Genomic DNA, 22,414 nt, shown 5'->3' with positions numbered 1-22,414 from the left:
AGTCCCGTGGTTTCTAATTCAAATTTTGCACAGAATTGTTTTGTTAATGATGAAGGTGAAAATCCCACTTTCCCAGAAATCAGGTTTCTGTAACAGTTCTAAAGTTTTGTATAGTTACTGGTTTTGTAGTCATAAATCTCAATCCATGTATTTCACTGATTATATATTTTAAGAAAAGGAGCACAGAAAAGTTACTGCATTTAATTTGACTTTCATTAGGCTATTAGTTGCGATTACTACATTTCAGTTCTTTGGAACTGCTGTATCTGTGCATTTCCTAATCACCTGTGTTTCACCACCTCTTAACATGTCTCTTGAGAAACCAAGGCTTGCTGAAAGGTACCTTATCTCCATTTGAAAGTTTCCAGAAATGGAAGATCCATATCTTTCTTTTGTGTCATGTTCCAATGATTGATCTTTTTTTAAGACCTATTTTCTGATTTGAATATGTCTTGTGGATGATCCCAGTGATTGGTTCATGTTATGCCCTGCTCCATTAGATGAATAAGAACTTTAGTACACAGCTGTGTTCTTCTCATGATAGTACCAAGTCACCTTTTATTTTTCTTTTTGGTAAAATAATCTGCAACTTACTACAATTGCCTTTCACTGGTTTTGGTATGAAAGATAGGCCCTCACAGGTGATGAGAACCTTTCTGCCTATACAGTTCTATTGATTTAATTTGAGATTAGTCTGAATGAATGAGGGGTTTGAATTGACCATTTCTCTCCTCTGGGGGCCACAGACTTCTCTGAAATATAATTTGGAAGTAAATTTTTGTATGCATTTTCACATAATATAATTTCATTCACCATACTATGAAACGAGAAAGATACATTTATTAAAATTCAAACAAGTAGGAATTGCACAACTTGAGATTGTTAAATGCTGATTGTTAAATGCTGGAATATATATATCAAATACTGATCTGACTATTAGATTTTGAAATGTTACATGCTTTAATATTCTTTTTTGTCAGACTGATATTGTGAAGAACTAAGACCAAGAGAGTTCTATTGAGAAAATAATGTAGATCACCTTCAGTAGTTATAAGAAATGGGTAGACCAGTTGCCTTGACTGTCCCAAAACGACCAGCCTTGCAAGGCTTGCAATTTTTTTCTGCTGCAATGTCTTTTGAGAATGTATTTATTATTGTGCTAGCCATTTATTTTGTGAGAACAGTGGTCTCAGAGTGTCTGAAGAGCATACTCCTTTCAATTACTTCATGCAGCAAGAGCCTGAGTCTACTTGCAAAACTATTCCACTATTTCCTTATTTAGCTAAGCTTTTTCTCCAGTATATTTTCAAAGCATTGCTATAGATTTCATTATTTGCATTTTAGATTGTGTGGGAGGAAAAAAAAAAGGAGGGGAACCACAGGGGTCCTCACCATCCCTCCATGGTCCAATCAACAATGTTACTCCCTGCAGTTTGTCTGATTAATGGCTGCGCCTCCCACTGGGTTTGTGTAATAGGTGCAAGCAAGGTGTTTAGAAGTACTTTGTGCTTAATTGCTCTCGAGGTCAAAAGCCTGACATATATGCTATGCAGGGAGAAATTCATTCTCAGTTTTTAATAGTTGACTCTATTGAATGCAGGCATAAGCTGTAGCATTACTTCCTCATCTTGGCACAGTTGTATCATTGAACTCAGGAGAGCTTTGCATTGTATCCTGCATTGTAGGTTTTCCAAATGCAGCTAGCATGATCTTTAAAGACCTGGTCAGCGATAGCAGTTACCTAAAACTGGTGTAGGAGGGCTTAGGGAAAAAAAAAAAGCTTCTCAGGAGTTGGTACTTTGTAAAACAGGACTCAAAGTTATGGTGATTACATGGAATGTGTGAAAACAATTGCTATTAAAAAATGGACTAATCAGCCATTTCTGATTTATAAATCAATGGTAGGAACAATGCAAATTCATTGGCTTTTATTTTTGTGCTTGCCAGCTGCTCTCATGCCTATAGTTGGTAAAATATGTGTTTTTTTCTACTAGCAAATAACACAAACCACTTGGCAGTCACCAATTTGTCTTTAATATTTTTGTCATTTGGGAATTATTGTAAAAAAATTTAGTAGGGTCTGATTTAATTAAGCATTTCCTGTTATGCAATGATAGTGCATTCTTGGATTTCTCACTTGCATAATATTTCCTGTTCTAATTGGCCTTTTGTATTCCATGGAAAAAGCAGTCTAGTTTGAGTTTTCATTGACTGATTGGATTGATTACTTTGAGATGACATGCTGGTAATGTTATTTGCTTCATAGAAATGTAGTGAGAAACACCATTGCCTCAACATCGAATAACGTCTTTCTTTTTTTCAGTTTGCAAGTATACAGTCCATGAACGCTGCGTCTCCAGAGCTCCTGCGTCTTGCATCAAAACATATGTGAAGTCTAAAAAGAATACTGATGTAAGTTTGGGGTAGCATTAGCTCTGCCATGTACCTGTTAATTTAGTAACTCTATGCATATCCACATTTTTCTTTTGCAGGTAATGCACCATTTTTGGGTAGAAGGAAACTGTCCAACAAAATGTGATAAGTGTCACAAAACTATCAAGTGTTACCAAGGCTTGACTGGACTTCACTGTGTTTGGTGTCAGATTACAGTGAGTATACTACAGTAAAACCTTTCACACAGGTTTGAGAGATTAAAATCATTGAATGTCTTTCTGTAGCCTCCTAATCCGGAATGTATCATTCAGTTTAGTCATCAGCAGTGACTGGTGTGTGTTTAAGGAATGGTATGCAGAGTATTCTTAGTACTTCTTAATTGTAGCCAGCAATTATGCTTATTTCATGTAATGAAATGCTTACTTCAGTATATCATGAAGCAAATTTGCTTCATGACAATATCCATATGAAAATAATGTGTGCCACTAAAGAGCAGAATTCCCAATCTTCACTGCAGAAAGATTAAGAAAGTTTTCAGTACCAGGAAAAATCAAGGTCACTGTGACACTAGGTCTAACTGGTGATGTACTGACAGGCAAATGAATTTGAGGACATCTAGTAGGATACAGTGATTCCAAGTGTCTGGGAATAATAGCAGAGACAAGTTGATAATATACTAATCTGTGCACCAAGTCAAATATATACAACTTTTGTGCACTCCTTATTCAGCAGGAACCAGTAACTGGAACTAATGACATTCAGGGAACACTGCCCTTATAAGTGAGATCTTCATGCTAGAAGGAGCAATGCCAGTATTTCTGTTTCTAGCCAGGGCAAGATTTAAATCTAAATGGAGAGAGAGATTTCAGCCTTCTTTGCGTGTATTTGCTGGTTTTGCTGATATCATTATTATTATTGTTACGGAACAGCAGTTATTTGTTCAGTGCTTTAAATAATAATATGAGACTGAGGCATTAGTGAATGTTTGTTTTAAACGTAAAAGTTTGGATGTTTCATGACATATTTTCTTAACACAAGAATACAAAATATGAAACATCATCAAAGAAAACAGATCCAGGATGCTTTCAGTGATAAGCTGTTATGATTACTTAAAAACAATATTTTAGAAGAAAGTAAATATGTAGTCCAGATTGCTGTCAAAATTTGGATAATTTATGTAAAGAGTAAAACAACCAATCCAAAATGTTTTGCATGTAGATAATTAAACTAAGGCAATGGTACATGTGTTTAGCAAGAAAAATAAGGGTGTTCTGCTGTAGATATACAAGTGTTTATACCTGTATAATATGTCTATATAATTCAAGAAATATATATTATGTAACATTTGTTGACTTCTAAAGTCAAAGGAAGTTGCAGATTCCATCTTTCTTCAGTAAAAATTATTTTCCCATCAATTCATGCGGATCTGGACCAGATTTGTAAAGGTTTTTCACTCCTTTCAAGCCGTACATCAAGATTCAAAGGATTTTCATAAGATCTGTTGATCACTCACTGAAGAAGTACTGAGGAATTATTTATGATTGAAATCACTGTAAAGAAAAATGCTGAATTCTTTTGAAAATGTCTTGGGTGCTTATGTGCTTATTTAAATGCCTAAATAACTGTCAGGGTTCCAATTAAAAATGGGTGCGTGCTTTTTTGACAGCTGAAGTTAAAAATATTGGCACTAAGGTTTACAGTTTTTCAGTTTATTTCCATCAGTAATTTAAAGGCCTTTTTTAAAAGCAATTTTTTATTTTCAAATAAATTTAGAAATATTTTATTTATTTTTATAGATTCAGATGTGAATTAGACACAAGTAAAGAATGAATATTTTTAAATACTGCAAATTATACTTCAAACTCCTATTCACTTGCAGTTCTCTTCACTTGATTTATTCTATTGCAATAACTTCATTTTCTAATAGTAATACCTTTATTACAGAAAAAGTGTTTTGAATTTCTAACACATGTGTGATTTTTGAATGGATATTCTGAGGTTATATAATTATGATTACATCCTTCATGTGTTTTTCAACTCCTAGTACTGCACATACACAGCTTATAATTGAAGGGGATGCTCTTTATTGTGGAGTTAATTCTGAGCCTCTTTCATGCTTTTTTAATATATCTATCCTTATACCTTAATAAGGTCACTTCTGATGTCAAATAACTGACTCAAGTCCCAAAATTTAGAGATGTTTTTCACTAAGGAGCCTTGTTATACTGACTTCTCAGCCAAATCCATGATCCCTCTTCCATATAATTTGTAGTTCTCCACCATGGTAATGTAGATTTTTTTTTCCCCCTCATCTTCTCTCCAGCAAATACGCTTTTTCCTGCTTTGCAGGTTTGTGGGTGAGATAATATTCTACAAGAGATAGGTTTAGGATAAGGGAGTTTTGGGGAAATGTATATAAAACCTGCTAAAATATTTTTTTGAGATACATGCATATTATTTTGTTTATTTGTGTCAAAGTGTTATTTCCATTAAAGCTACGTTTCTTCTGCCTTTTGTTATTTGCTATGTGCCAATTCTGTTGTCAGAGATCAGCAGAGACTAATAAGAAGATTAAGCTATTTTTTCCTAGATAAGTTTGCATGCCACTGAGTAGCAAAGCTGCTAATTACCACTGAATGTGTGAAGATACTTTTATTTGATGTAACATGGCCTGGTGTGCATTAATTATGGTACAAGTAGCCTTACCACTGAGGCAGAGAATTAGCATGACAAATGATTTAGATTACAGGGCTACCAAAATACCCTCACAATAAGGCTTTAATACTCAGAGTAAATCAAAACTCTTTAGACTTTTATTTTCTGTTGCTAAGTAACTGCCTAAAAAGGTAACTTTGCATTATAAATTAATATGGACAAGGCTAATATTAGGTGCTGTTCAGTTCAAAATTCAGAAATGTCATGTCAAAATTAACTGTACCAGATAATTTTATGAAGACCATATTACCAATAAAGTTTATATATATCAACAGTTGGTACAATATTATTGCAATTTTGATAGAGTTCATATGAGTTAAACCATTTAAGGGAAAATGAGTCAGTCATTGAAAAAATGTGATTTAGAGACGCAGGCATTGAACTACAGGTTTTGTAACAGCTTTTCAACCTGTTGAACTAATACTGTATGCTACCTGTTATACTAGATAAATCACTTGTTAGTAAGATTTTTTTACCTCACAACTCCTGATATTTATTATCCTGATTATTTTTCTTTACTGTAAATATACACCTTTTCAAAAATGTCCATTTCTAAAGGGAAATGGATGCTATCTGGATGCCTTAATGCATTTTATTGAATCTATACAGAGATAAAAACACAGAATAATTTAGGTTGGAAAAGACCTTTATGATTATCAAGTCCAGAAAGAGTAAATTTTCATGAAATTTTACAGTATTAATTTTATTTTATTCTATCTCTAATGATATGGTGAAGTATACTAGTTAAATATGAATGCTTTGCATGATCCAAGCGCACAACTGTGCCTTTGTACTGTGTGCCTGAATATTTAGAGTAATTTGAATTGAGTTTAATTCTAAATTATGAACAGGAACTCTTGATTGCTAGTGCAAAATATTTCATCATTTATCATTACTTGTTAACGTTTTATGTTCCTGTTATATGCACATTTGTCCATTCAGCCTCTGTAATAAAATGGAAGTCAGCCAATGCTCTTCCTGTCAGCAGACCTGAGGATATCCTTTTGATGTTTTCAGAGTAGAGCTATTGTCATTGCTTTCAAGAAAACTGGATGAATTCTAAGCATGAATTACAAAAAGTAGAGTAGTTCCAGTTCCTCAGCAGTCAATGGAAGCCTGAAAGCTGATTCAATCAAGACCAAAATTTACTCAGTGAAGTTTAATGTAGGATATTCCTGTGTTCTTCTCTTTTATTTGAATCCGTAGTGGCTATCAGCTTCAGGAGGAAAGCAGAGTTACACCAATATTCCAAAAGCTGCCTTGAATTACTCACTAGTAGTAGAACAGAAGCTCCTGGCTCAATGCAAGAAGCTCTCTCCTGAAATGAAGCTTTTGGTCACCAGTAACAGTATGCTGCTGTTAATGTATTGCTGTGCCATGTTCTTATTTCGTGTGCTGATTCACACATGCAATTTCCAAACTGAAAAATACTTTAATCCATCATTCTTCACTTTAATACAAATATGTTAGTTTTGTCCATCCTAGGGAGCTTTCTACTGCAGTATGTTTTGTTTTCCTTCCAGAGCTTCAGTAATAATTAGGTTAATGAAACTCATCCCCTCTAAGATGCCCATTTTCTGATGCTAATTAAAAAAATGTCTAAGTTGAATCTTCATTTTCTGTCTTCATATAGTTACATAACAAGTGTGCTTCACACCTGAAACCTGAATGTGACTGTGGACCTTTGAAGGACCATATTTTGCCACCCACGTCAATCTGCCCAGTAGTGTTGGTGAGTTGTTTGTATGTTAATTTCAGATGTAATCCTCTCTCAAATGCAACGTTAAAATGCTGCTGGGACTGCCTGCCAGATATTTAAGTTCACAGGACTGTGTGAACCTTAAACACAATGTGAAATCCTGGCTGATGGGTTTATAGGCATAAGTGTGTTTTACCCTCTACATACTGCATTTCCCTTCATGTGAGAATGAACCTTCTGTAGGGCATATTATAACTGAAGCTGACTCAGGTTTTATCACTTATTCAGACTGTACTTACCAGAAACTGTATAGGCAGAACACTTCTACATTTTACATCTTTTATAGATCCAACTTCCCAGAATAATGAAGTTATTCTTATGGGCAGTTTTCGCTTGGGATGCATATTGTATATCTGCAATGCTGAGGTCTCTGATCTAAGCCGGAGGTTACCTAGAATGATGGCACTGGTCTTGCAGTAAGCTATGCATCAACATTATAGTATATTTTATTCTGCAGTCGTGGACAGTAAATTTCTCTGTCCACAAAAACAATAACTCAATTCAATGAAAATAAAAATGCATGCTGTGTGTAGGTTGTATAGAAAAGAGCTGACCATTTTATCATTAAAAAAAAGAGCTTGAGAATTAACTTATGTTTTCACATATTAAATTGGATATTTTATGCTGATGAAAGTCATAGCATCATCATATTCATAAGAGAACAGATGAGTGGTCCTCTTTAAATATATTTCTAATAAGTGTAATAAATGCTTGAACTCAAGAAAGTGTAATTTATTGAAGGGAGGCAAAAAAGAAAATATGCATCCTAATCTTAAACCAGTTGCTGATCATTAGGAATAATATTTGTGTCTATTGTAAATTACTTGTTTTCTAATTAATCCTTTTGGCTGTTTTGTTTATAAATCTGTTAAGGTAAAGATGTTAGACTTTGGCCCTCTACCTGTGTAAAGTGGAATTATTCCGTTGCTCTCAATGAAACAATCCAATGGAAACCTGCCTTTAATATTTATGAAATATTTAAAATAATTTTTTAAATCACAAAAGTGGCTTTTTAGTTTGTCTCTATGGCATTTTTGTATTATCTGGACAAGTTCTGATTGATAGTTATAAAATATTATTTTAAGTTTGTTGGATGATTATATTTTGTATTACCTTATTTGATTTTCAGGATTTGAGGTCATAGTTTAAAAGTTTGCATCTAGAAATTATGATTCTGTTATTAGGCTATTGTTTTCAAATTAATGTCATTTATCATTTGCCCTTCATATAAACAGAATGAATCTTCAGCATGAAATTTTATCTTCAGTTATATTGGCATAACTACATTTTCTTTTCAGGAGAGGAAGAGGAATAGAGGAATTAGGATTTTCATTCCACAATTGGAGTTTAGTGAAGTTTTTACAGGATATGTAGAACCACTCTAGAGTCAAATCACTCTTCAATAGGTTTGTTTTATCTCCAAATTTTCAAGGCATAAGCAGAAGTAAATATGTTTTCCTGTTTTGGAATCATGTTACTGACAAGTGCAACACAAGACATGTATTTCAGCACAATTTATATTGTTTGGAATGGAAAATATATTTTGCTGTGATTTAAGGGAGACTTCATAATTTTATAGTATATTTTTTCATCTAGTAGTTTCTTTCAAAAATGCATTAAAGTCCTGAGTTTACTTATGTTACAAAATACTACCTCACTGACCTAGCTAATAGTAATTTCTTCTGAAAGTGATTGGTAATAGTGTACATATGATTTGTGTTTGTAATTTTTTAATTAGTGTCTCCCATTTCCTGTTATGGGGATTCCTTTTGAGAAACATAATACTTCAGTGCATGTGAGACCAGCATTCTCAATAAGGACAGCAAAACCAGTGAATATATTCTTGTGAAAGCCATCTAACCATGCAAGTGTGTCTGTTAATAAAAATTGTGTGTTCTGACATACATGGAAGGGTCCTTCACCCAGGTCACACATTTGATTTCAGTGATCAGTTGAGCATTAATATTCTTGCAATGCTGTGTGTATGTGGAAGGTAAATAAAAGCAGATAACCATAATGCTGCCTGTACCAGACATATCCTTGAATATTTTGAGGTGTCAGAGAAGAATGTATTTTCTTCTCCCATAGGATAAAAGGAAAACAGCAAGATGAAAAATCTTGTATCTTTGATCTCCTAAAAATGTTGGCCCTCCTTTACACCTCTAGCTTTGGAAGATTTCTTTCAGAAAACTGCAGAAATAATCTCAGAACAAGATGCCTTCTCCTAAGTTTTTCTTCAAGGGTACAGGCTAAATCCCTTCTCATCTTTTCTCTTTTGCAGAGGCAGGGGCATTCATATTTTTTCCTTTTTTATCCAGCATGTCTCATGTCTCATTTCTTCAGTTCTTGTGAAGTCCAGCCTCAACAATTTCTACACAGTTAAAGGACTTTTTCACACATTGCATTTCACAGCACCATATACCGTAACCAGTGCTACCAAAATGATCTCAGCTGAGTGACTCTTAGTGGCTGGAGAGAGAACCAAAATGCCTTGTCATGTGAAAGTTAGATGGCTGATCTAAGTTAAATAAAGGTCCTCCCATCTTACAAACTGCACAAAAATAGAGCTTTCCAAATGTTATTCTTCAATATGATAGGCTACATTGTCAGCTGAAAAAAACGATGGGGAAACTCAGTAGTTGACACTGTGTACGTCATGAAAACATCACATCTGTCTAGATTCAGTGTCTTGTAGCGATTTTTCATATCTCACGGCATCAATTTTAAATGTTTTAGTAAAATGTAGTTTGTCAACTTCTGTCCTTTTTACTTTTCTGTTTACTGTATATGAGGCTTCTTGTAGGGTGAAGTTTTTTATTCAAGTTAAATGAGTTTTGTTATAAACGGTGTGCAGATCTCAAGTGATAGTCTTTTAATAGATGTCAGATATGCTTTAATGTTACTGCCTTTTATTTCAGTAACATTTTAATTAATTCATACTGATTGAATAAATGTACATTGAGACTTGTTTCCTAATGAGGGCACATTTAGAGGAAAGGTTTTGCATCATTCTGATATCCTGTGGGTAATTATATTCTAATTATATGGTGGGGGGGAAAAGTCTATAACTCAGTACTGATATTGTTCATTGGACCCAATTAATTACATGCACATAATGAAAGTTCATGATAAGGTTGACTGGCAGTGAGTTTAAAAATCTTTAACTCAATTGAATCCTAGCCTACCAGGAGTACAGAATTAGATCATAACCAGGTTTAAAACTGGGTATTGGAATGAAATGAGTGAGTAGTGGAGAAAGCAAGATTGGTCTCTGCTTATGAGACAGTTTCCCTCACCCTGTCCTTTTATACGGCAGAAAGGGAAAAATGCTAGCATATGTTATGTCTTTATTTCATGCCTGCCTTTACTTTGCCCCATTTACTGATGAACATATAGGATGTTCTAATTTTTATTTATGTCTGTGGAAAAGTAATTAGATTTTCAATTTCCCACCAAAATAGATACAGCCCTGGATGGTGACAAACCAACCCATAAAATATTACTATTTAATAAATAAAAATGTGTATTCATTTCATAATGCATGATGATTTTGATTTCCTGTTTGTATATGTGAGATTTTCAATGAATTTTTTTCACTTAATGTCTAGTATTATTTTTTAAAAATTTTAATTAAAACATTTAATTGTGGAATTAAAATAAAATTAAGGAATAAATTGAAAAGCATAAGATGCCCTGCTTACAATGTGAGCATTATTATATGACAAATATCACTGTCCCCATAGTAATCAGTTTATTTCAAAGGTGGAGGCTATGGTATAATATTGAATGTAAAGAATGAAAAAAAAAATAAAACAGGGTTCATTTCTTTGTGTTTTGATATCCTACTTCATTGTTTTGCATTCTGTGAAAAATGGGTCATCATGATAAAAAGTTTGAAACTATTTCCATTTTGTTTCTTTTGTCTTGTGAATGAATTTGACTTTTGTTTGGGTAGTGAAGATGTTATAACATTTTATGACAAAGTCATCTAAGTGTAAATACAATTGATGTGGATATGGACTATATATACAGACCTAAATTGGTATATATAAAATGCATAGACTTTTTATACATCATAGTGTGCATCTCTTTATATACACAAACATAAAATACCCTCATAAGTCAAATTCACTTGACCTCTTATTTTAAAATATAGATGACTGTACAGTTGGAGGGAGAAAACATATATCTGATTTCTTTGGTATTTTGTTATACAAAACCATGAATGTTCAGAAATCTTTTTTTTAAAGTTCTATTTAGGTATGTAGAACAATATACACAGCAGATTACACATATTTGAGATAGGAAATGTGCTTTATTTAACTTACTCAATATGCATTATGAGCTGTAGTTACAAACTTTTGTGTAATTATGGCAGGTATATTGACATTCTGACAAAAAGTAAATACAGAATTTAAATTAAAAATACTGTTTAAGAATTTTACTCACTATTAGTATTTAGACCACATAGAATAGCTATTGGCTATAATTGCAACATAGTTCAATAGATATTTTTTCCATGTCTGGTAATGTGTTTTACTAATGCTATTTTCCTGTGAGGTATGTAGACGTTATTCATGTAGGAAAGCAGAGTTGTAGAGAGAGAGAAAGGGAATTAGCAGTGCCTGGTTGAAGAATGAGCTTTCTTAATCCCCTTTCCAGTTATTAATCCTGAAATGATTCTTCTGTTTTTATAATGGTAGAGATCAGTTTTAGCTCAATTGAATCCAAGCTCAACATGGAGCACAGAAAGTCAGTACAGTGTGTGAGCATTTTATGAGCAACTCAATCCTTTGAAGTTGAGTACTAGCCTTATCCTGAGTTTCTGAACAAAGATACTACAAAAAAGTAGCTATTTGAATATATATGCTTTGGGGGGGGAGTTGAATTTAGATCTGGTTGTTGAATATTAAGTAATGACATAGCAACTGAAAGAGATTTAAAAAACAAAACAAACTACTTTTTTGCTTCTCTATTGTGTTTCATATTGCAGCTTCAGTTCTCTGAGAATCTAAATCAGACTTGAAATATAATGGTGTCCTTATCTACGCTAAGAGCTTTTTCATTTCTTTGAAGTCAGAAGGAAATTAATAATTGCCCTGGAGGAAAATGTATCTTCCTAACTAATTAGCTGTTCAACAAACACAGTTCAATGTTGAAATAATAAGATGCTGATAAACTGAAATGGCAGTCATTCAATCATTGTAAGTTATATCTAGTTGCCTGCCCCCAGCTCATCACTACTGTCTGTTTCTAAGTTTATTCCTTATATCCTGTCCCCCCGGAGTTTAATATGATTTTATTTTCAACATTATTTTCCAACACTTTAGTCTTTCTTGGACAGTGTATATAATCAGCTGCTGTAGCCCAATCTGGAGTTGCAAGTCCAGTTGAAGATCTTGGGCCATATATTGATGTGTGTATTGAATGAGTACAAGATGTAAGGCAAGTTGTCTACAGAAAACTGAATTAACCAAGGCCCACGAGCTAAATGAGAGACTTGATTGTTTTGGTGTGTAATTCTTTACCTTTTTATTTAGACAAACTGAAAAAGGAGCACAAAGTATATAAGTTACCACACAGTGATTCCTTGTTCAGAAGAAGGAGCAATAAGCAGTTTTAGAAGTTATTCTTAAACACATATTCTCCATTCCAGCCTTGTCTTGTTGCAGGTATTTTGGCTACCAGTATTATGGGTGACAAAATGCTTCCTTCTCAATGGTGTGATGTGATTTTTTCCTGAGCTGCAAATGCTTTTCTTAAGACAGCTCTCAAATCAATCAGAAGCCTTTATAGTATGGGCATGTGCAGCTCACTGGATGGTATTTTTTTGCTGAGAATTGGTTAATAATCTTGTCCACAAGATGACTTTTAGCTTCTGCCTAGGGATTTAGAGCTGGGTATTGTGATACAGCTCTATGAGCTTTCAAGACAGCATGATGTGGTGTTCTAATATAGGCTCTTTTGATTAGCATGCACTCAGAGCTGGAAATGTGGAGAATTTATGAAATAAATTATCAAAATGTTTTAGGTCATCTGAATCACCATTACTTGGATGTGATATCTAATAGATACTACGGATACTACCCCGTGGTTTTGGCATAGTGGTGATGTGTTTGTTTTTTTTAGTTTTCAGGATTTTTGAATCTTAATTTTCTTTGGTCATTGTATAATTATGGACAGAAGTTTCCTGAAATGGGAGTTTTGTAAGTAGGGTCTTGAATGCCATATAGGTTTACAAAATTACAGTCTAGGAGTACCTAATATTATTATGTCCTTAAAGATTCCTGTGTCATTAAACAAAATAACTCTAAGGAATCATGGAACACCCTTCCTTCAAGTTCCTTGTAAAGAAGCCCGAAGCACCAGTTTGATATTCAAGTCACATATTTAAATTTCATCTTGCAAACATTTGAGGTATTGCATGCATTCCATCTGATTCTCTGTGAAGATTTGGAGATCTAGAATAAGATTTTTTAAACTTTTTAAAGCTATTTTATTTTGTGCATAATAACCTGAAAATATATTTATCTCATTATACAACTCCATGCCCAAATAGGTTATATGTTTCATTTCAAAATATATATAATAAAAGAAGAAATTATCATACAGAAGTAATCTCAGGTTTTAAGCTGTCTAACTGTGTAATGGTATTGAGCATTTATTAATGAATTTGCAATCCTGTGTAATGTATAAGTAAGTTGTTGTTTCAGGTTATGAAATACATTGATTGAAATAATCTTGTGTAGGAAATAATCCAGAGAAAATATATTTGCAGTTAGGCAAGGTGAGAAAAAGCAGTTGTTGCTGTATTTGCCCTGGATTCCATGTCAGCAATTAAAATATAAAGAGGGAGCTCTTTAGTAACTATTCATTTGTTTCCACTCTAACAGCTATAATAGAGTATTGTATTTCTAAATGTAAGTGTTTTGTGTAAAGGAGAAGATTCAACCTCTATATAAGGAAAGAGTATAAGCAACTTCTGAGAAATAATGACTTATAGCTTGTTAATTGTAGCTATACAATTAGAAAAAGGCTTTTTAAACAAGATTCTTTGATATGGATTAGAATTCAAAGACTTTGAAGATGAAATCAAAATAGCCCTCCAGGTATCAAGTATCTCTTCTGCTGTCAAAAGAATGAAGTCCACAGATTTTCTAAGATTGTTAGCTGATGCCAAAATGATCCCACATATACTTTCTAGAGTGTAAATTATGTAATACGACAGCCAGAACATCCATCAAGTCCGCTTGTACAAAAGTGTAACAAAGTATCATGCATGTGTTGTTGTTAAGTGTAATTCTGCGAGGTAGCATTCCTTGTGCACACCCTGTCCATGCCCTTTGCCATCCCAGCTGTTTGGTGCTGCAGCCTAACATTCTCTTTTTCCAACAGACGCTTCCCACTTTAGGAGGTTTGCTCCCTGAGGTGCGTAGCAGGAGGCGTCCACGAGCGCTCGAGTACTAACACTTCATGATATTGTACATTCTTTCTGCTATGAAGTGCATTTTGGGGCTGAAAATAAAAATCTAGAGAGGATATTCTGGGTTATTATTTGGAAATTCCTGTCTTATTTGTCAATTGTTCTCTGATTTGAAATATGAAATAGATGCAATTAAATAGTTCTTACCTGGCAGTGATCTTGCTGGAGCTGGCCTGAATGGTAGATGCTCCAGCTAATGAATATTGACTTCAAAGTGGGACTTCAAGGGGGAAAGTAAGGCATGAGAAGTGCAAAATGGGTGGAAAGAATTGTTGTGGTAAGTTCTGTTTTGGAAAGAATGTGCTCTGGCACATGCCTTCCAAAAACTTTCATTCGTTAAGCCATCAAAATGTACAATTGCTGTATTCAGTATCTCTGTCAACCTCATGCATGTTCACTAAACAAAATGGTTCACCAATACATTCATCATTTTGTATGCTTTATTTAGCAAGATATTAAAAATAGCACAGCTGTTATAGACATATTTCTTAAATTGAAAGACAAATTTTTGCCTTTTATAAAGCCATTATTTCAATGCATGTGAAATTTTTCTTAACATTAGAAATTTTAGGCTATTATCTGTTCTTATCTTCTTCTGTTTTTATCTACTTTAGATTGCTTGGTCCTGGACACTCTCTGATATCTTAGTAATGTTTTAGTTCCCAAAACAAAGATACTTTAGGTCAGGCACAACTGGTATTTCATATATAAAAGAAGGGGTCTGCACAAGAATATTTTAAAAAAAAGAAGTAAATTTTTTTGTGTTCCATTAACAGATTTATTCATTAGAATTATTATGCAATTCATTACATTATGTCATACAAACTAAGTCAAATCCTCACTAGTAGCACACATATCTAAAAATTATAGGATCTATAACTCTAGGAAATCTAGAATATCTTGTCAGCTTCTTTAGAAAGGTTTTACAGAGCACTATTGGTAGACATGGTGACATGTATTGTGGTATCATATAAGATAGGTGATATGAAATACTTTATTTAAACTTTCTTCAAAAATCATCAGTGAAGAAAGCAGAGTTTCAATGTTAATGAGGCCAGGTATCCATCTTTGATCATATTAACACTCTAGGCACTTCTGTATCATGGATATTCTTTTTTCCTTTATGTTACCTGAGGTACATGACCTTATCTTGTATTGTCTTTGTGAATCAAGCAATGGTTTTACTTGTGGGGTTGGAAGTATAAACTGGAGAAGGAATGGTAATGCAGGACTGATGCCAGCTGAGGTTATTTACTGCCATTTGTATCATGCTGCTATTTGTATCACCCCAATATCCAAAAGTTTGCTCTGGGTAATCCTTATTGCGTTTTACTTGAGTCATTAGTAACAGTGGGTTTGGGCATGGGTCTCAGCAATGAATAAATACTTTTCCTCTAAATAGTAGCATGATATATTCAAGAAGAGTTTTAGTGCCACACGTTATAAGTAGGCCTCTTCTGAACATTTTTTCTTTTAACCTCTCTAAATGTGCAAACTCAGTGTGCTGAGTCTGTTACTTTTACTTAATTTTTTCTTTGAATTGTCACAAATGTGTCCTTTAGCTCAAGATTTTCCTGGACCTTTTCAAATTTTATCTCTGTCTCTGATTTTTGTTAGAAATTACAATTTTTACTAGCTTTTTCTCTCCTTTGCTGACATATGATTTGGTTTTTGAAGATGTTGAAGTATTCATGAGTCAGATTTGGCCACTATGTAAAATCCTATTTAAGAGGGTATGCTTTCTTTTTATAAGAAGTAGTGACTTTTAAGGATAATTATTCACAAAGTTGTTTAAAACCTCAGAGCAACTTAAGAAATTTGTAATGAAGTGTGAAGCTTCCTTCATACGCAATTATCTTACTTGCTGTCCTTGGGACTAACCCATCCATTGTACAAAATGTTTTGTGTTAGTTATTTTCTTTGAATGTCTCATCCTGGTTCTACTTTCTGAAAAAATAATCAAATAAGTGCAGAGCTGGTGATTTCTTAGGCAGTGATACACAGAGTGTTTTTTTTTTCTAGGGTTAAGGAGGAGGTGAATAGCTCTAATTGCTTCTACTGGTTTCTCTTAAAGCAGTGATACTGCAGTCTGGTGTCTTGGATCTCATCTTGCATGAGCCAAATTACTCAAAGCATCCAAGAGCTCTGTTAACTAACCTCTTAGAATCTCACTGCATACAGACAAGAATGTAGATTCCCCTGTTTTTGTTTTGCTTGTTTTTGTGTGTTTTGTTTTTGTTTTTTTTTCCCAGCGGCATAGGTTTTTCCATTCTTTTATACAAAATATGTGAATAAGACTGTCACAGTTCCCCCAAGCACTTGGCTTCCCCAGAGTAGCTTAGGATGACCTGGACCACTCTTTGCATCAGATCTGGACTGAGACTCTGTCAGTCTCACTTAAAGAAACTGAAGATGATATAAAAAGAGGGTTCTCATTTGTGTTAGAAGGCACTGTATTAGCTGGGAGTTAGTCCCTTCCTGACAGAATCTGTGTCAGTGCTTCTTAGCAGTAAAAACTGCTCCTGAAAGAGTTTCATGGATTAATTGCTACTGCGATCCCTAAGGCTTTATGGGAGGTAGCACAGAGATGGGTTTGGCCTGGTATGAAATGTAAATGGTAGCATTTAATGAACTTGGTACTGGATGGAGTTGCAGGGGGTGCAGCAATGTCCTTCATGCTCCTTTTCTAGTCCAGCGGCTTTGTGCCAGCCCATTCCCGTGGCTAGTTTAAAGCCTCCTTGTACTTGTGAAGTGCGGAAAGCGGCTGGGGTGCAGTTGGCATTGGAGACTCTGATTCTGTTTGATAAATATCTGCTGTCTTAATTTATGGTGCATTTTTTGGACAACCCAAAAGGACATGCTGGGTGCAGTTCATAAATAGAATAAATGAGATACAAAAAATGAGAGTTATCTGAAATGGCCTGATAACAGTTGAAAATACAATTGCAACAATATAATACTGAGTTTTTCCCTTTCAAATAACCATCTCACTGTGCTGTGTATCAGCATCAAAAGTTGCCAACAGCTTAGAATCTGATGTAGATTCTGGTTTCCTCCTGATACAAAATATGTTTTGTACAAAGCTACTCAGCTAATTGATTATGGTTTATTTAGAATGGGTATATTTTGCCAAAGTGGTAAAGCACTCTGAAGCATCCAACCTTTGCTAGCAGTCAGCATAAAATTTTGAAAAATTACTGATCTCTTATCAATATGCTTATTAAACAATCAAGTATATTGTATGATTGGCTTTCAAGTTTCAGAATGGCACCCTGGTAATGTCAGATTATCTTTTCACATCATTGCATTAATTTGTGTTGTGACTGCACACTTTTCATCCATCTATTGCCTAGTCATTATGGAATGTCCAGGCACATAGATAGATGTTATGTGAAGTGGCCAGACATTGTGTATTAACTTGATTGAGATCTCATTTTCATTAAAGCAGAGTCTGACATTACTTGCTAGTCAAAAAAAACAACTTTGTGGAGGTACAGTCTGAGTTACTGTTGTATAGCATTATATAATGTGTTAAAATGTTCCTTTTTCTCTTTTCAAGGAAAGACAATCAACAGTGAAAAAAGAAAAGAGCTGCACCCAGCAAATGAACAAACTGGGAGAACGGAACAAAATGCAAAGAGCAAATTCTGTCACCGTAGACGGACAAGGCCTTCAGGTGTGATTATTGTTATTTTAATATTAAGCAGATAATTTTAGGTATGAAGAGTGAAATATGTTTAAAGTGAAATATGCATTCACTCTTCTAATGTTTCACTTTTATATGACTAAAAGTCAAGAGGTTCAGGAATCCGGTGATACACATCTGCTTTTCATGTGATTGTTAGGATTTCCTAAGACAATAAGGGGGAGGGAAGACTAACTCTAAAACACTTCTGTCATGGGGCAAATAGTTTATTTTGGTATCTTTTTATGTATCATGCAATGTTGTGTAAATTTACATTATTAATCTAAGTCTGTCCTGATAATTGTTAACTGTTCTAATTTGGACCTGTTAATTAATGGATGGAGTAAACTTCAAGGGTGTTATTTATCCAGGTTTTTCTAAGTAGGGTATTTGGCATATCAACATTAACAGTGGTGAGAATCAATTTTCATTACTAGCAATATCTGTAATAAAAATGGAAGTTTTTCTGGTTGAAAGAAAAACTCATGTGTGTGATGAGCTAGTGTTATTTAAGGGTGGTAACTTACAGGCATGCCTGAACTGCTGACTTGTTTCCCTTGAGATATGAGTAGTTTTGAGTGAAATCAATGTCCATATGCTGCTTTATGTCCTCAGGAGTTAAATTATCATCATGATAACAATGTGATAATCATTTAATATGCATAGTTATCTGTTCTCTCTATCTTTTGATATGTTGCAGTTGGGCTTCAGTAAAAAGATTCCATTACCATTTATCAATTACTTTATGCCTCATAATTATTTCATCTTGTTGTGTCAGGATAGGGAGGTTTATTGTATTGTTTTGTGTTTTAGGTTAGTCAAACATTCTTGTTATGACAACCCAAAGAAGGGAAAAAAATCCAAACAAAACCTGAAAAACCTAAAACCTATCCAGTTACTTGGATGCTCCATTGATGGTATAGTTGATATTAGAGCAGTCATTTTCCTTTGCTTTCAAGAATCTCTTCCTGAACTTATCATTTTCAACAGGCTTCATTGCTGTCCAGATCATCTGTGACAAAACATGAAGCAAAAAATGCTGGAGTCTTAATTGAAAGAAAGCTCAAGTTGTGTCTAATCAGTCACAGTGTGATGAATAAGTTTGTGCTAGAGAAAACACACAGTATTTTCTAACTTTGCAATTCCAGTGAGACAGAGTATTCTAGAGGAGCATCTTTGGCATCTCCTTTTGGTTGCAGCACCGTGTATCATTATGAATTTTGTGTTCACTCTGAGCATTAGATTACTTATGCTCATAGTTTATTTTCTGCTATTTTTTGTCTCTATTTCCCACTCATGTGATACTGTGCCAAGAATATAGTACTTGGTCTACTCAAAACAGCAGCTTTTAGCACCATTGGCTCTTCAACACAAAACTTTAAATTATTATATGTTCTGCATTCAGGTCATAAGATTTCCCCTTTTTTAGTGTGTTCCAAAACTTGTGTTCTCTCTTGTCTTTCCAAGATGAGTCAAAAGCCTTCATTTCATCCTTGCTTTTCTTTATGACTGCTAGAGATTGAGAAAAAGAGAGTGGGGACAAAGATGATAGCATTATTATTGAATAGATTTGAGGTGTTTTTTGAGCAACTGTAATGACACATTTGTAATGTCTCCATGACATGGTACCATGGTGATAACGTTAGAAATAATTCTGCAGTTGTGGCCCTAATTTGCTGATTATACTGTGGTCTTTGTTTTTCACAGATGGATTTAATTGGTTTTGAATGGCAGGAATCCATCTTAGCATAAAATATTTAATTTTTGATTGGCATTAAAAATGATAACCTCTTGTGAATGTAATTATTGGGAAGCCTGAGTGGACCTTTAGGGCTATCCTACTGAAAGGATGGGATCAATGAGAATGTTAGGGCTTTTTTTCCTCACAGATTGTATAATTTTCCAGCTCTTCTCATAAATACGTAAGATGCTATAAATAAAACTGGCAATTAATGTTAGTATTTTGGCCAAAGATGGTCTGGAGAAAACATTCTGTATCTGATCAAAGTGTACTATGCTAATTCTCCCATATCTTGCAAGCTACTCTGTTTCTAATACTCTGATCTGCTGGCATGGTCTCATTTTAACAAAATCTTCAGTGAGCAAGGGTTTTATTTCAGAGAACTTAATCAGTATTAATTATTAATTGCATTTGTTTATGATTAAAGATACAAGGTAAAAAAGCAAAGATCTTGATACTACTGCTGTTAGACCTCTGTTTTCAATATAGGAGAAACTATATATAAGTTCTCCACCACTTTTTTCTTTTTGTTTTTTCTTTTTACTTTAAGTTACTTGTACTATACCATCATGAAGATTGCCTTTAAGTCCTGCTAGATTAGGGCTTAAAAATGTTCACTAATTTAGTCTAAATCTTTAGTTGCATTTCATTATATAAAAATACCGTATGTTATCTGGAAAAGTAATTTGGAAAAGCTGTAAAAATTTAATTAAAATTTATTTTGGAACCAAGTGGGATACAGACTAGTTATTAGATTTTTTTTTTTTTGGATGAGCCAAACACTTCTACTTGAAATAATCTCATTGAGTCTTGAAAGAAAAGGTTTAAAATAGAAAGTTCCATCACTTAGCTTTATGTTGAGAAAAAGATCAAGCCCAAACCTTCCTTCCATCAGACAGAGGGAGCGGATAACTTAGTGGCAGTGGAGGTCTGCACAACTTAAAGACAATTAATCATAGTTAAGCACATTCATCTTGCTTCTTTCTAGCTAACCAGCATAATGATCAGGATTATTATTTCTAATTAGAGGAAGTAATAGATCATGTATAACCTTAGGATGAGTCTCATTAATTAACCTGCGTCCTAAGGGATTTCAGTAGGTATTCCATCTCTGTCACAATGGGCACCATTGGTTTACACTTAGTTCACCGGAATAAACACCATGGGAATTGGCTAAATAACTCAAATTGATTAAAACAGTAGGTAAAAATTAAATATATGACAAACTTCACTGTATTCTGCAATTTGATGTATGTTTCAACACACAGCACTTTACTGTGCCAGGTGATACTGAGTTGGTTTCATGATAAGCTTAATACCACTGAATTTGTGGACTTTTCCATTATTTTTGTATGTATTGGAACAGATTTGATTCTTTTTTTTTTTGAAATCATGTTAAGAGTTGACACACTACTGCCTAACATTTCCTACTGAAACAAAAGTGCTTTTGGATGCCTTGTAGGATTATATGCCTATATCTCTAGTATGTCTGGAAAACTCCTTAGCTATGATGTTTCTCGGGTTCTGCCTTAAATTACACTTTATGAAATTTTCAAATTTTTTTTATTTCAGGAATTATGAATAAGGACTTCAAGCAAGGCCTTTCAGTATATCATTTTGAAATGCAGATGGTCCAAGCTTCATCTCTGAAGTTGTTAGTGTATGACTTTGGAGATGTTGACTTTGAACTTTAAATATACTTTCAAACATTTTGGAATTTATATAAGTCTAAAATGATGCTTCTAAATATGAACAATGCAGCTTCATGGTTTAAGACCTGTATTAGAGATCATCTGATGTAATTTTTTTATGTTCAAGTCTTTGGAGTAAAGGCAATGAACACACACATCTCAGAGTATCTGGAAATACAGACTAACCCTATTACTTAGAAGGATGGTGTTAGTCTGTAAAGCTAAATATTAATATAAATGTGTAAAACTGTCCATACACAAAAGAATGTAAAACAAAATAATGCTAGAAGTCATTGTTTCCTTCTTAGAAGTCATTGTTTCCTTGCTTCTCATCAGCATTCTTTTAGTCAGACATGCCTTTCTTCCTTACAGTTTCTCCTCTACTTTAAGTTTTTCTGCTTTCTCAGCTGTTTAAAGGCATTCCTTAATGTTATGGTTGCCACGTTTTAAAAAGTGTGTGATTTCATAATATATCAAATATTGTAGATATTCATTGCCATAATTAAAAAAAAATCTGTTAAGTTCAATTTTCCACTATAGCTATAGTTGACCTTCATAGTATATAATATAGTGTCATTTCTCACTCCAAAATACAGGTTAAGCTTTTTTCTTTTCCTTTCTTTAAAGGAAATTACTGTCAGAGTAATTAATGCATTATTTGCACTTAAAGTTTTCTTCTCTACTGATGGATGTATGTATATCTATGTACACTAACAAGTGTATATCTATATATAGAGAAATAGGTTATGTGTGTATATACCTCAATATCTCAGTGGCATTATTGGTTAAAATGGCAACACAGCTGTTAAACAGACAGCATTAAAAAAGAAGTCACTTGCAATTTCTGGCAAATTAATGAAGTGAGGATTATTGCAAATTATGGTATTGCTTCCAGCTGGATTACATAGCATAACATAGAGTTTGCATTAAGCTTTTTGTTTTCTGT

General features: G+C 33.9%; 1 protein-coding gene across 4 annotated transcripts in view; it reads left to right on the top strand.

Moving 5' to 3' along the window:
- DGKB (diacylglycerol kinase beta) overlaps positions 1 to 22,414 on the top strand; it is a 329,266-nt gene that overhangs the window by 97,155 nt on the left and 209,697 nt on the right. For 2 of the 4 annotated variants that reach the window (XM_059473647.1, XM_059473641.1), the window contains 5 exons: positions 2,324 to 2,412; positions 2,493 to 2,609; positions 6,743 to 6,841; positions 14,264 to 14,296; positions 17,911 to 18,027. In XM_059473647.1, the coding sequence (XP_059329630.1) occupies positions 2,324 to 2,412; positions 2,493 to 2,609; positions 6,743 to 6,841; positions 14,264 to 14,296; positions 17,911 to 18,027 (455 nt within the window). The remainder of the gene's footprint in view (positions 1 to 2,323; positions 2,413 to 2,492; positions 2,610 to 6,742; positions 6,842 to 14,263; positions 14,297 to 17,910; positions 18,028 to 22,414) is intronic. The other 2 variants (XM_059473663.1, XM_059473654.1) reach the window with 1 other exon arrangement.

This window comes from Ammospiza nelsoni, chromosome 1, assembly GCF_027579445.1.
Source record: "Ammospiza nelsoni isolate bAmmNel1 chromosome 1, bAmmNel1.pri, whole genome shotgun sequence".
NCBI lineage: Eukaryota > Metazoa > Chordata > Aves > Passeriformes > Passerellidae > Ammospiza > Ammospiza nelsoni.
The sequence above is the reverse complement of the archived record's forward strand: the minus strand, read 5'-3'. Positions and strand labels throughout refer to the sequence as shown.